Source organism: Anomaloglossus baeobatrachus, chromosome 4 (genome assembly GCF_048569485.1).
Source record: "Anomaloglossus baeobatrachus isolate aAnoBae1 chromosome 4, aAnoBae1.hap1, whole genome shotgun sequence".
Taxonomy (NCBI): domain Eukaryota; kingdom Metazoa; phylum Chordata; class Amphibia; order Anura; family Aromobatidae; genus Anomaloglossus; species Anomaloglossus baeobatrachus.
The window spans coordinates 348,568,393-348,584,092 of NC_134356.1; the positions used below are offsets into that span (position 1 = coordinate 348,568,393).

General features: G+C 41.9%; 1 protein-coding gene across 4 annotated transcripts in view; it reads left to right on the top strand.

Annotated features, from left to right (window-relative positions):
• Positions 1–15,700, top strand: part of MLC1 (modulator of VRAC current 1) — a 58,719-nt gene that overhangs the window by 11,669 nt on the left and 31,350 nt on the right. For all 4 annotated transcript variants that reach the window (XR_012753040.1, XM_075345101.1, XM_075345099.1 and 1 more), the window contains exons 4-8: positions 3,459–3,512; positions 7,628–7,729; positions 10,829–10,930; positions 11,876–11,947; positions 13,043–13,159. Coding sequence is in view for 3 of the 4 variants with exons in the window: in XM_075345101.1 (XP_075201216.1) it covers positions 3,459–3,512; positions 7,628–7,729; positions 10,829–10,930; positions 11,876–11,947; positions 13,043–13,159 (447 nt within the window). In the remaining variant the exon portion in view is untranslated. The remainder of the gene's footprint in view (positions 1–3,458; positions 3,513–7,627; positions 7,730–10,828; positions 10,931–11,875; positions 11,948–13,042; positions 13,160–15,700) is intronic.

The following is a 15,700-nucleotide window of genomic DNA, read 5'->3' on the forward strand; positions in this document are numbered from 1 at the left end:
CATCGAAACGTACGTTGGGCGTTTTCCTGAGGCTTCCCCCCTGTGACTGGTTATTGACAATGTTATTCTTATTGCCTGGGCACTGTGCCCATAATCTTATACTGTATGTATACTGATTGAATTGGTACTCTGGTGTTATAGGCAATCTGTGACACCGTTTAAATATGGTGTATCTGTTATGACTAGCAATATTCTACCTATGAAAATATGTTAATGGCCTATTGATCCTGGGACCTTTAATGAAGTGTTGTTGATATCCGGTCCAGGTATTTTTTAAGTGCTTTTAAGGATGTTCACCTCATGTCTTAAATAAAATTTGTACCTTTTTGCACTATAAAAACTCTTTCTCCTTTCTGCATGATTATGTTGTTGAGTTTGTGCTACAAGTGGGGAATCTGTGGAACCCACACCTACAAATATCATTGTATGGTATTACGGAGCATTGTATTTATTAGTGTTCTACGCATGCAGGAAAACAAAATGGCGGAGTCTAATGTGATATTCACAGCAATTGAGAGCAGAGGAGTGATAAAATTCTTGTTTCTGCGAGAAAAGTCCACGAAGGATATTCATGGTGATATGTCGCAGACATTGAGGGATCAATGCCCTTCATATTCCACAGTTAAAAACTGGGTTGCCAAATTTAAAACCGTCCTCTTCTGCACCAATGATGAGGAACGTCCTGGATGACTGAGAGTGGTTGTTCCGGAGAGCGTCGATGCTGTGTACAACTTCATACTGGAGAATCGCTGAATTTCAGCTAAAGCAAATAGCAGACGTCATGGGGATTTCCCATTAACGAGTTTGTGTCATTATCCATGAACAATTGGACATGAGGAAGCTATCTGCAAAGTGGGTCCCCAAATGTTTGACAGCAAATCAGAGAAGCATGCGAGTGAAAACTTCCCGGTCCATTTGTCAGCGTTTCCGGACTGATAAGAACTTTCTGGATCGACTGGTCACTATGAATGAGACCTGGATTTATTTGTATGGCCCGGAAAACAAACAGCAGTCAAGAAGTTCAGGTTGCAAAAATCAGCCACGAAGGTGATGGCGTCTGTGTTCTGGGATAAGAAGGGTGTGCTGCTAGTGGACTATCTTCATAAGGGTTCCACCATCAATGCAAGGTATTACATTGAACTTTTGGACCAATTGAAGGCAGCTCTGAAGGCCAAAAAGCGTGGCAAGCTGTCCAAAAAAAATCTGGTTCCTGCAAGACAACTCCTCCGCTCACACTGCACAAGCGACCACAGCAAAACTGGCAGAGCTGGGCTTCCAGCTGGTTGACCACACATCTTATCCACCAGACCTAGCTCCCTCCGACTATTATCTGTTTCCAAACCTGAAGAAACACCTTAAGGGTACCAAATTTCAAACCATTTCTGATGCCATGGCTGTTACGGATGCCTAGTTTGAGGCACAACTGAAATCCTTCTTTTTGCTAGGCTTACAGAACTTGGAATACCAATGTAAGATGTGTGCTGACATCAGTGGAGAGTATGTGAACTAAATGTAAAGTTTCATCATCCTATCTCATTTCTTTTTGGATAAAGCCAAACACTTCTCAGCAGCCCCTTGTATTGTCTGTTCCAGCCATCAATATAATAGGGGATTCAGATAGTGCTGCATAAACTGGTCACCATCCAGTATGTGTAAAAGTACAGATATACAGTAGAGTGCTATTAAGTGCATGGAGGGTGTAAACAGATAATACAAGGGAACAGATTTGTAAGAAAATGTTGTAACTGCAAAACAGAAATAGTTAGATACGTGAGGTGAGGTGATATCCAGTCTGAAGAAATGCAATTTTAGAGCACACTGAAAACTGTGGGCATTGGAAATTGATCAGTTGTCCTGGGTAGTACATTCCAGAGAATTAACACCGTTCACGAGAAATCTTGGAGACTCGAGTGGGAGGATCAGATTATAGAGAATGATAGCCATAAGACCCCTTTACACGCAACGACATCGCTAACGAGATGTCGTTGGGGTCACGGAATTCGTGACGCACATCCGGCCTCGTTAGCGACGACGTTGCATGTGAAACGTACGAACGACCGCTAACTATCAAAAATACTCACCTAATCGTTGATCATTGACTAGTCGTTCAAATCCTAATTATCGTTGCTGGTGCAGGACGCAGGTTGTTCGTCGTTCCTGAGGCAGCACACATCGCTGCGTATGACACCCCAGGAACGACGAACAACACCGTACCTGCGTCCTCCGGCAACGAGGTGGGCGTGTCTTTCCTTTGGCTGCTTTCCGCCCCTCTGCTTCTATTGGCCGCCTGCCGTGTGATGTCGCTGTGACGCCGCACAAACCGCCACCTTAAAAAAGAGGCTGTTCGTCGGCCACAGCGAGGTCGCTAGGAAGGTAAGTATGTGTCTTTTATGTCTTATGGCTGACTTATATTGCTTGTTTGCAGTTGTGCCAAAGACTATTGTCTTTTAGTTCACCTATTTCTGAAATGGTAAGCATGCCAAAAGTAGTTACTACCTGTTTTTGAAAAAACAAAAATTGCTAAACTTTGCTGACAGTGTAGTTTTGATCCATTTGCTTTAAAGAAAGAGAACATTTTAAACAAATTTACTTTCTTCAGCTAATACCCATTTTTGAATTGGTTAGGACAAAATTAAGTAAATTTGAGTAAAAGGATTATACCGGAACCTTGACCAGTGACCATGTTGGTTGTCCATTGCTGGCGAACCAGAACCGTGTGAACCTTTTCCCACATGATGGCATATCTGGCGCCTCTGGTGATTTGTTGGTCTGGCATGAGATCAGTGTCTTGTAACTCTGGTTCGGTGGCCACAGACTACAGATGTGGCGGCTGGATGGTGCTACAATTTTTTATTATTTTTTTTTTTGTTTATATCTAGTATTCACATCATGATCTACTTCTAAGGCCTCCTTTCGTATTTTATTTTTCAGTGTTTTAAGCACTTGTTTGATATTCATTGTGTTTTGAATGTTTTTCAAAGTGTTTTCATACTGTTTTAGTGGGGGGTTTGTGTAAGATTTCATAAATGTGTTTTAACTCCTATTGGTAAATCTATGGGAAAGCCAGAAAACATGCCATACTTAGAAGAAACCACTCAACTGTAGGGAAAAAAATAACATGGATCACAAATCCATGTTGTACATTTTACAAAATTGTGATTTAGTTAGCATTCTCCACAAAGTCAATAAGGGTATAGTATGTAGAACTTTTTATTTTTGTTTATTTTGCAATATAGACTTCAAAATAGCATCTGCCTGCACACAAAAATGCAAAATGTGTCTTGAAAAACATTTTGAAGAACATGGTGGTTTTTTTTTTTTTGGAGAAAAACTGAGTGAATCTAGCCAAATGCAGATATAACTTGTTAAAGTGCCTGGTTTTACCAGATTGAGCTATGCTATGGCTAGATGAGTAGCTGATAAGTTGTTTTTTTTTTTTGTTTTGTATTTCTTTGTAGTGTGTACCGTCTGCTGTTGCACATTTTGCCGTGCTGAAGAACAAAGAAAATGTTGTAAGTAATTGTCTGAATGTCTTAACTTCTTTTTGTAATATAGTTTACAGGTGTATTCCCATGTTATAGTAGTACTGTAACCATTTTTATCCTAATGTAGTGCATCATAGGGAATTATATATGAGTATTTTACATACATTCGGTCAAGTACTGACTAGACTTGCATGGCCTCACTGAGTGCAAATGAACTGAGTGAGGTTGGATACGTCTAGTCAGAATGTGGCCGAAAGTATGCAAATCACATACTTGTGATTACATGACAATCTACTCATGTCACTGGCAGCAGAGCATCCTCACAGCATGTGCTTTTAGGATTCTTAAATCTGTAGTCACTGAGTGACTGCAGATTTGAACCCGAAAACCAAACAATGACTTTAATGAGCGCCAAATGACTATATATTGGTCAGTCTGTGCTCACTTTCTGTTTACAGGACACAAGGATGTGCATATTATACAGGACACAAGGGGGACATTACTACAGGATGGGGGACATTACTACAGGATGAGGGACAATACAGGATGTTGGCTAAGATGACTGTATGATGATGCTGCTAATTGTAAAACAATATTAGAAGAAGATAAAATGTAAAAAAAAAATAATTCAAAATAAAGCATCACTTTTTAGCCATTAATAATTTTATATATATATATATATATATATAATATAATATTATATATATATATATATATATATATATATATATATATATATATATATATATATATATATATATATATATATATATATATATAATATAATATTATACATACTTAACTACTTAACTAAACAAAAAAGTGCAGGTTTGTTATCATCAAGCAAAAAATGTTCGTAATGGTGATCCAAAGGTGTATAGTAAAAAAACATGAAATCATTAAAAATGTCACTTTGTCCTGCAAAGAATGCGGCCCCACTCCAATTTTTTTTTCTCTATGTGCGGCCCATACACCCAGCTGAGTTTTAGACCCCTGGTGTAGACGGTGATCACAATAACCTCTGGGCTGCATGGTCTTCTGTGGGACTCGCCTGACTGTAAGGTCTCATCTTGTAGGTTTGACTCTAAAAGCTGAAAGGTGGTCAGAATAATTTCTTGGATTGCAGGGTCCATCTGCAAAACTAGTTCAATTTAGGAGCAGAGTGCATGAGCGACAACAAAGGTGCATGCAGTGCTAAAAGTTGATATCCCTATGGACTGAACCTCTGAAAACTGCAATAACCTACTGATAGCCAAGTCAGTCTGGCGAATACAATCTTTTGCATGTTTGGACCCAATGGGCATGATCGAGCTGCCAGGACACCACCACTCTCTGTCACCTGGCTGACCATCCACCTACTTGGTCCTGAAAGGGGATTTCTAGTGTTGAGTGATCATGCTCGCCACTGTTCGGTGTCGATGGCGCATTGGAGTGCTCAGGTACTTGCTGTGCTCGACCGAAGAACATGGATGCTTGGATGTGTCATTCATGAAACAATGACCACAAAGCATAGTCTTTCTTCACTGCATGATGTGTGCAAGCACCCCAGTGAGAGCCATTCGCAGTCTCTGAATGGCTCCCACTGAGGTTGAAACAATGTTTTTGGCTGTAATGTATCAAAAGAAAAAAAAGCTCCCTTCCTCCCCTTGGTAATGCTCTTTTTATGGCTGGTTGTTTGTGGACTGAGAGACAAACTGCCAAATCATTGACTTCCATTATTCAGCACTTTCAGAGCATCTGACCTGCTTGACTCGAGTACCAAGCACACCAGCATTTTAGTGCTTGCTCATATGTAGTGATTTCCCATAGCTGCGGGCAGAAATTGATGGGGAAGTGGCTTGAGGTGAAGCTACGAGCTGAGACTCAACAGCAGCCTGGAGAGGCCAAACTGAGGCAGGCCTCCGGAGAGAAGGAATGAGACAGTGACCACATCCCACGAAACAAAGACTGGGATCTGGGTGATAAACTGATTGCGCAGGCTGTTCAAGCGGACTTCAATTGACTGTGCAGATGCTTTCCAGCTGGTGGGTGTGACACTGGGCAGTTGTCATAGTAATTTCGGTGGTAGAGGCCATAGAAGATAGTTCCTCAACCATAACAGAGTCTAGGGTACAGAAGAGTTGGGGTCTATGCAAGGGGTGCATCCTCATACTCAGGTTGGGAGGTGCCAGCAGCATAATATGTAACGGCTAACATAAAGGGAAACCCAACCTTGTAAGAGATGCAAGCATAATGGTTAACCAGGGCAGGCTGGATAGTGGAGTGTGTGGTTTTCTCTGGGCCGAGACCTCATGATAGACAGAGGAGGCAAAATGAATACTAGGAAACTGAATGATAGGAGGGAGGGAAAGCTGTTGGGACACCTAATGTGTTGAGTACCCACCAACAAGCAGCCTACCTGGTCGAAGGGTCACTAAGGTCAGAGAACGTGCACACCCCAACAAAATTGTGACCAAGGACACCTATGCTGGCCAGTATGGGTGCGTAGAATTGTGCTAAAGCAAAGGAGTGATGGTAGAAGAACCATCCAGGATGAATCCCGAGGGAAAATGGTAATGTCCATATTGCAGGAAGATGGGTGGGTGGGACCTGTGGTAGGTTGGGTTGGGACCAACAGCAGAAATGGGCTGTGACCGCAGCAGGTGGCTCAATGGCCTGCTCTGACGGGTCAGAGGGCAGGCACATGTCTGCTCCATTGATTAGCAAGCTGGTCGGGGGCCCACCTGCTATACTAACTGGCTGGGGGAGGGGGGTACCCACTAACTGTACTGACTGGCTTAGGGTGTGAGATCACTGAAAGCACTGATCATAAAAAAATAATAGAGTGTGAATCGTGCAAATTTACACCCATGTTAGATCACCCATACTGCATGTAGCTTGAGCAAACACAGGCTATAAGCCTAAACATCTAATGTGACAAACACATGCCACCACAATACAGGACCTCTACCTCCACCCAACAGCAACACAGACTCCTGACCATATGGTAAGGTCCCCTCTCCCCCATGGCACCCCCCCACACACACACACACACACACACACACACACACACACACACACACACACACCCAACCAAGGGGCCGGCATCCGAAGATCCAAAGAGAGTAGAGGAGGGTATGGAAAGAGGTGAAAGGAGAGGGGAGCAGAGGATACCAAAGAAAACACAGGGAGGCTCAAAGGGCTAAAATAAGGGGAACCATGTATCTGCTAAACTCAGACGGTGAAAAAGGAGACAGCATCACCACTGAAAACCGTCATATGGGAAACCAGCACAGCGCAGGGCTGCAGCAAGGGACCTACTTAACTCCTTTGTCTTGAAGAAGCTTGATTTGGTGGCTAGGAGTTGGAAAGCCAGAAGTCAATTTTTCGCTCCATGCAAAGGTGCCACGATTCTGGAGTCAACACAGTGCAAAAGAACCAAACGCCACAAATACCTGACTGGCTATCCTTTGTTATTATATTTTATTCATGCCACCCTCCAGGTGGCAGCAGACTAACAGATGGTTTCTTTGTCCCCCATTTAAGTGATCAAGAAAGCCTATTTCAGACATTCTTGTAACACCATGATACACGGACTGGCCGTGGGTCTCCTGACTTGAACTTGATGTAGTGATAGATTAGGCTGTCAAGTTCAGGTCAGGAGAGCCACATCTATTCTGTGCATCACAGTCCGTACTTGGACTGTGATACATTAACGTCTGAATAAAGCTTAATGCAGACTGTAGATGAACAGATACTTTCTCCATCTGTATCAGTATTTTTTTTGCCCCTGTACTGAACCTAAAGCCTGACTGCGTTGTGAATAGAACCTTAATTTCTTATGGAAAGCCCACTCACTAACCGTATGTAATATATGATTTTTTGCAAAGTTTGTTAAAATGATAGTGCCTAATCAGAAGTACAAGTGAAGCTAAGAAACTTTGTAATATCTGAAGCAAAACACCTTTTCACTTATTGGCTTCCTCATGTCTCTGTGTACTGTGTATGGGAGATGTCGTAGCCACTAGTTCAAGGAAAACTAAAAATTGAAATAGAGCCTACAGAAAGTGAGATATGCAGCATACAATTCATATGATGGCCTATTCTGAAAAGTCACATTTAAACCCTTTAATAATGTTATATATCTTTTTTTCTCTTTTTAGATCTCTCATTATCAGATTTTATTTGTTTCCACATTTTCAATCACTACTACCTGTCTTATATGGTTTGGATGTAAACTTGCGATTAATCCAACAGCAATAAATGTAAGTAAAAAAAAAATGATTTATAATAATCATCTCTTTGCTAAATAGTAAGTATATCATATGGATATTTATTGTGGAAAAAGTATATCTGAAAAATAATTGTGCCTTCAAATGAACTGTGTGCTACCAAAAGTAGTCAAAATTGCTGTAACATCCCTTCAATCTAACACCAAAGGAAAATAGTAGATTTAAGGTTGAAATAACATTTGTAGCAATTTCTATCTTCAAATTCTTTTATTTGCTATTAAAGAGAACCTGTCATGTCGAAAATGGTATTTGATCTGCAGACATGGTGATATATAGCGGTAGGAGCTGAACAGATTAATATTCTTTGTGGGAAAAGTTTCAGTAAAACCTGAATTCTATTCATTAAAATCCCTGGTGTTTGTATGTTTGAGTCCATTGTATGACTGTGTATGCAGGAATAGCTGTCACTCACTGGTAGGACAGTCCACTGGATACAAACGCAAGGTATTTCAACAAATTACAAGATATGATCAACCGCTTTTAACCAATTCATATATCATTCTGCTCCGCTTCTTCTCTAATCCATGCTGTCCACAAATTGGACTGCATGCATGTGCAATGTTTCCTTTAAGAAATTCCTCTTAATATATTGTGTAAGTCAGGGGCATACATGTAAATCATGAGGCCCCATAGGAAATGTCTAAATGTCCGCCCCCCCCCCCTTTCCTCGCAAAAAATAAAAATCATCAACAGGTGTTCTTAAATTCAGGCATGCATGTATTAGAGGCCAAACATTGTCCAAGAAAGAGATTGTCCTGAAATAGAAGTTCCATGATACATTGTGCCATTTATACATCAAGTGATCATAATTCTTGTCATGTGCCAATATACATTTTGCCATGTGCAATAATACAAGGTGAGTGGCATGGTGGCTCAGTGGTTAGCCCTGGGTTGTCCTGGGTTCGAATCCCACCAAGGACAACATCTTCAAGGAGTTTGTATGTTCTCCCCGTCTTTGTGTGAGTTTCCTCCGGGTACTCCGGTTTCTTCCCACACTCCAAAGACATTCCGCGCTGCGGAATATGTTAGCGCTATATAAAAATTAAAGATTTATTTATTTAAGGTGCCATTGTATATCATGCCATAATACTCATGTACCATTTTACATCAAGACCTAATACATGGTGCCATAAAACCTTGTGCTATGTGACATAATACACTCTGCCATAATACACGCTGCCATGTGTCGTATTACATTGTGCCATACTACATCATTCCATAATACATTTTGCCATGTGCCATAATACACAGTGTCATGTACCATAATACATCGTAGAAATCCAAGAAACAAAAATAATAGGAAGTGAAAAAATTCTTGTATTTTATATTTTTGTTTTATATTTGCAGTGATATACTTTCAAATTAATTATTTTTTAGACTAATCCATGCAAAGGAATCATCAGATACAAATAAACCACATATCCATTCTTTGGTATATACCGTATCTTTTGGATTATAAGACGCACTTTTGCTCCTATAAATAATCCGGTTGTAGCTTGCCGGAGTTGGGGTGGGGTTGTGCAGTGGGGTCACAAGAGGCAGGGGCGGTGCTGCGAGCAGTGTGGCAGGTATCCCGGCTATGCTCGCTGTGGGCGCTGTAAAGCAGGAGCCATCCAAAAAAATGTTGGCAGTGCGGGCTTCAAATAAATGGCATCTGGTGGGAGCATTAGCGGTGGTGGAGCGGGGTCACAGGAGGCAGGGGCGGTGGTGGAGTAAAATGTCGATGATAAGGTCTTCAAAGAAATGGCGCCTGAAGTCGGCACATAAACAGATTGAGCTCTCGGCTACATGAGAAGTCGAGATCTCATCTGCTTCCCTCCGCTCCCCCGGTGTCCTCCTCTGATGCTGGCAACTAACTTTAGCTTGTAAGTAGCGCAGCGCATTATGTTGCTGCCAAGTGCGCCCACTTACATCGCCATCAGATGCCGGCATATTCAGTGCTCTCTATGCCTGGGATTATCAGATTGGGGAGCAGTGAATAATCATTCTCTGTAATAACAGCGCACGTGATTGCTCAGCAGCTGCTCTCAGCCGGTTGCTGGGCAATCAGGTGGGCTGCTATTAAAGAGCATGATTATTTGCTGCTCCCCTCAAACATAATCCTGCCCACCTCTCAGTACCATCTTCCATTCCGAGAGGTAGGCGGGATTATGGGCGTGGGGAATAGTGAATATTCATTTCCTTATTCGGGGGGGGAAGGCATGTTTGCAGCACTGGGACCCCACAGGTCTCTGTGCTGCAATGCATTTCAGCTGGGTGCGCACTCTTAGGGGCACTTTGCACACTACGACATCGCTGCTGCGATGTCGGTGGGGTCAAATTGAAAGTGACGCACATCCGGCATCGCATGCGACATCGTAGTGTGTAAAGCCTAGATGATACGATTAACGAGCGCAAAAGTGTCGTAATCGTATCATCGGTGTGGCGTCGGCGTAATCCATAATTACGCTGACGCGACGGTCCGATGTCGTTCCTCGCTCCTGCGGCAGCACACATCGCTGTGTGTGAAGTCGCAGGAGCGAGGAACATCTCCTACCGGCGTCACCGCGACTCCCGTAGGATATGCGGAAGGAAGGAGGTGGGCGGGATGTTTACATCCCGCTAATCTCCGCCCCTCCGCTCCTATTGGCCGCCTGCTGTGTGACGTCGCAGTGACGCCGCACGACCCGCCCCCTTAATAAGGAGGCGGGTCGCTGGCCAGAGCGACGTCGCAGGGCGGGTGAGTCCATGTGAAGCTGCCGTAGCGATAATGTTCGCTACGGCAGCTATCACAAGGATATCGCAGCTGTGACGAGGGCGGGGACTATCGCGCTCGGCATCGCAGCATCGGCTTGCGATGTCGCAGCGTGCAAAGTACCCCTTAGACACATCCAGCTCAATCAGGCACTGAGGTCAGCGAGTCCCGCCCCAGCCCACGGGCCCCATAGCATTTGCTTGGCCTTTCGCCATTGGTGGTACACCACTGGTGTAACTGCCTCATCCTTTTTTTTTTTTTTTTTAATGAGGAGTCATAAAAAATGTAAAACCTGGTTACACTGCTTTACCAGAATGACTATTTGATTTTCTTTATAGATAAATTTCAATTTGATTCTTCTTATTTTCATGGAAATTTTCATGGCAACAACAGTAATTGTTTCTGCAAGATCAAGTGTAGACTGTTGCCCAGTAAAAAGCGTAAGTACTAATTTTCTTGATCTTGTACTTACATACTTTAAAGAGAGTCTGTCAACAAGATTTTTCTTTGTAATCTACAATCATCATAGAAAGGCTTCCTATAATGCACATAGAATATTTCAATATAATATCAGTTTGCCCCAAACACAGTTTTAATAATGCCATATGTAATTCAGCTTGACTAGTCAAGGGCTGTAACTGCACTCAGGTGACGTGAAATCAAGCAGAATCTGCAATTCTCATGCCTAAGGACTTTTCCCCAAGTTTTCCATGTTGAACTGGACATGTCATGTAATGGACAACATTACACATTATTATTTTTACTACTATTTTTCTCTCATTTTCCTAAACGGTACATCCAAATCCAAAGTATAATGTTCATATCATCAACTGTTAGGGCATAAATCAAATTTTATTGGACAAACCTCCCAATGATAACAGTATTTCAAAACTGAAAAAAATCCCTCAAAATTACAGTTCCAAATTATTATGCACAACAGAGTTTCCCAACATTTTATAGGTTGTAAAGATCTTTAAAATGGTTATTTGTTGAATTTGTTTCATTGAGGTCACATTTACTGAAATCAAACATGTAATCAGGCCAATTTTACATGTTAACATAGGGCCCCTTCTGTAATATTACATTCACAACTTGAGTTTTTGTATAGCTTCTGCTTGAATTTCTTTGCAGAATGTCAGAATAGCCTCTCAGAAGTACTATTTGGACGTGAACTGCATCCCACTATATTTTGCTTGAGAATACTTCAAAGGTTCTCAATAGGGTTGAGGTCCGGGTAGTCTGGTGTCTACACCATGCGTTTATCTCCTTATATGCTCATAACGGCTAATGACTCAGATATTTGTGGAAAACTTTTTAAAATTATATTTGGATGGTATATAATATTTTTTTTTTAAAGTGATGCTGAAATTCCTTTTATTCACTAGGGTACTGCCTGTGGAAGTTCAAGTAATCTACGAAGTATACAGTTCCCTGCTCGAACAATTAAGTCGTATTCTGTAAGACAAATCTATTCTGAATGCATTCAGTTTTCATTGGTGGAAAAAAGTTTATTTTTTTCCACTTAGTTTTAGTGTACAAAAAAGCACACTGTTTATACAGTGTATACACTCTTGAACATTAAAATTGCAACACCTAAAAGGAAAAGTCGCATCTGCCAGCAGCAGATCTTGATGAATTACAACCCCAAGTGTATTCAGCATGGTTGAACATTTCTCAGACAACCATTAAAGGGAACCTGATACCAGATTTGTCCCTTATAACCTGTGGCCACCACCAGTCAGCCCTTATATACAATATTCTAGAATGCTGTATATAAGTGCCCAGACCAATCTGACGTAAAAAAAGCAAACGTTTTTGTATTCTAATCACTTACGAGGCGGTCCAATCTGATGGGGGTCACTGATCTCAGTCCAACACCTCCTTTCTTTCTTCTATAGCTGTCTTCCTTCCCAGCTCCATTTGGTTGATACATCCTACGTCATCCACACAGAGGCCGCCTTACTCTCCTGTGCACACGCACTGCTCAAGGCCTGTAAAAGTCTGCATTTCTGCACATGGGGCTCCTGTTCGATGCTCAATAGATTGAAATTCGGTTTGAGATTTTTCATCATTTGCATATTCATACGATTTTCAATTGTTCCTTTCATTTCATTTCCTTTTTGGTGGTGTACAACTAAACGTTGAAATTGTATTGTTTTTAGTAGTGAAAAATTTTATTCTTTACTAATTTAGTATATATTTTAATAAGTGGTTGTACACTACTGGCCAATACATTTTGATGCCCACAACCTGCTGAATAAAATGTGACACAAACACACTAGATTGGGGAACAAGACTCTAAATGGAGGAGTGGCACTTGTCCATGAGCTAAGAGATTTTCTTTGTCTATTGTCTTGCATTCAGCATGTTGGGTACATTTAAACCGTATGTCTAGGACAACCCATTTTAAGTAAAGATGTATAAAAATTTGAACAATGTCATTAAATTGATCTTGTTCCTTTATTGTGCACAATTTATGTACAGCATAAAGGTGTCTTAATCCTTACTTGCTTCAGTTTGGTTATTAATACCTTCGTCTTTATATTTCCCAGATCGTTGAGGTGGTTGTTTCGATTTCTGCTGTGTTTGGAGGTGTTATTGCATTACACATTGATGCTTTAATGTACAGTCCTTACTTATATGTTTCAATTTTTTGGGTACTAGCAGCTGTGAGTATATTATTATTATTATTATTATTCCTCCCTTTTATATATACACACACAAACATATGTATAGAAAAGGTCTTAAAATCAAACATTTTCTAGACCACCAAGCTTGTTGGATCCTTTGTATCTGTGAACCGTCAGACATGTACACATATAGGTGGTCTCTGTTTGGTGACGAATACACCATCCAAGATCCTCCTCCTTATGGGCTGTATTATGTTATATCAATAGTGGAAGAATGTCACGCACACATTTTGCCTGGTACATGTGTACTTCCATGTTTGTGCTTTTTATAATGCCACAAAATGTATTTCCAGTTGTCAGTCCATACTCCTTTTGACATTCCCATAGACGATTTTTGAGCCTATCAAGATGTGGCCCCTTCTCCAAGGGTGGCTACTTAACCTCATTTGCCTAAGCCGATTATAGGCAAACAAGCATTGATAAGAATGCAAAGTGTTTGTCAGCCGAACAGATGCCAGCATATAAGTCATTGATGACATACAAACACTTTTGGTTAAGAGCAACAAATGGAAAATGGCCTTCCAGCATTTGAAACAGCCAATACTCTTGTGCTGCACCACCCCAATCCCAACAAGCTGTTGCTCTTGGAGGTAGAGGCCTCATTTATTGTGGGTCTTTTGTCTCCAAACTGTTTTCACCAGCTCAGCAAAATTATACTGTTGGGGATCGTAAGTGTCACACTGTAACTGCAGGATAGCAGGTGACTATGGGCTCATTCTTTGTCCCTCAAACTGTAGGGACCTCAGGATTACCGCTGATAGTGGTGACACCTGGGCAAACAAAAACACACTCCAAAATTACTCAGTAATGACCAAAAGAGAAAAGCCTGTAAGGCAAAGAAACTACTCCGAGCAGCAATAAAGGCCCCTTTACATACTGAGACTTTCTAGCGATCCCACCAGCGATTCCGACCTGGCCGGGATCGTTGGAAAGTCTTTGGTGAGCTGTCAAACAGGCAGACCTGGCCAACGACGCAGCAGCAATATGGACCTGCAGAACGACCTAGCTGGTCGTTGGGGACGTGTCAAAGCAGCTATTTGAAAGGGAAGGCGCTAACAAAGTCGTTGTAACGGTGTCAAACACACTGATGCATGCTGCACAGCGGGAAACAAAGGACAAAAAAATGGCCCTGAAAGATTTATAGCGATCAGCAACCTCACAGCGGGGGCCAGGTACTGATGCCTTTGACACACTACAATGTGTGTAATGACTCATTACAAAATCTGAGGAGTCCGCTCCAGAGACTGAGGGCACAGGCCTCTGATCCTACATGGATATTGGGATAATAAAACTCTCACACCACTAGTCAAAGCTAATTAAGGATTCACTTTCTAATCTCATTGTTTGTTTATTTAAATGTCCTTTTACTATGCATCCCTCTGCCCTGTTTTGTGTATATATTTGTGTTTCTTCAGATATTTTGTCATACAATGCCTGAGGAAGAGACCTGAGATGTCTCCAAAGCTTGCTTTATAACATCATCATATTTTATCTTAGTTAGCCACTAAAAGGTATCACAACTACAAAATTTTAATTTTATTTCTCTCACTGAGAGCAATCAATCACACACTGCAATGTCACTGTGGAGGTCGTTACTACGTCACAAAACCGGTGATATTACAGTGATCTCACAGTGTGTAAAGGGGCCTTAAGTAAGGGAAGGAATACACCAAATTGTACACAGCAACCACCTGTTACAAGTGAAACACTCCACTCCATCTCTCCAAACCAGGATAGACAAGTTGTTGCTGCTAGTGATCGGCAAGCATTCTCGCCGGTGCTCACCCGAGCATGTCAGTACTTGAGATACTCGGCGAGCGCCAAGTACCGGTGGGATGCTCAGGCACATGCTCGGCTCCCCCTCCCTGCGTGTTGGCGCTCTTTACAGAGTCAGCCCACATGCAGGGATTGGCTGGCACACACTGTAATGCCACAGTAATCACCTGATTCCTGGCGCCGCTATTCACCAACTCTTGCAGGAGCCACAAAAGTTAACTCCCTGGTTACCGGAGACGCTATTCACCAGCTCATGCAGGAGCCAATGAATAGCAGCACCGGAAATCAGGTGATCGGAGATCACCATTGCTATAGTAACCCGCTCGTTAGGTTATTATGGCAACGTTGGGATTCTAGAAAGAATTTTGATTTTGCTATGCAGATGTATAATACTAGGATAGAAGAGCTGTTTGTAAATCTCCCGAAATTCTATAGCTAGAGTTGAGTGAGTACCCAACTATTCGTACTCGTTATACTCATAACTACTACTGTCTAATACTAGTGATGGGCGATCCCCCGATGGTCGGGAACGGGGAGACTCACCCGATCGTTTTCAAAAGATCGGGATCGAGAGAACGCGATCTTGCGCTCGATCACCGATCTCTGGCTTTACAGTTATTTGATGGGGCGGGGGGGCTGTAAAATAAAGAATATAGGTAATAATAAACATTGTCATTATACTTACAGGTCCTGCGACGCGTCCTGCAGACTCTGTCTCCCGTCGCTTCTGCTTCCGAGTCCGAT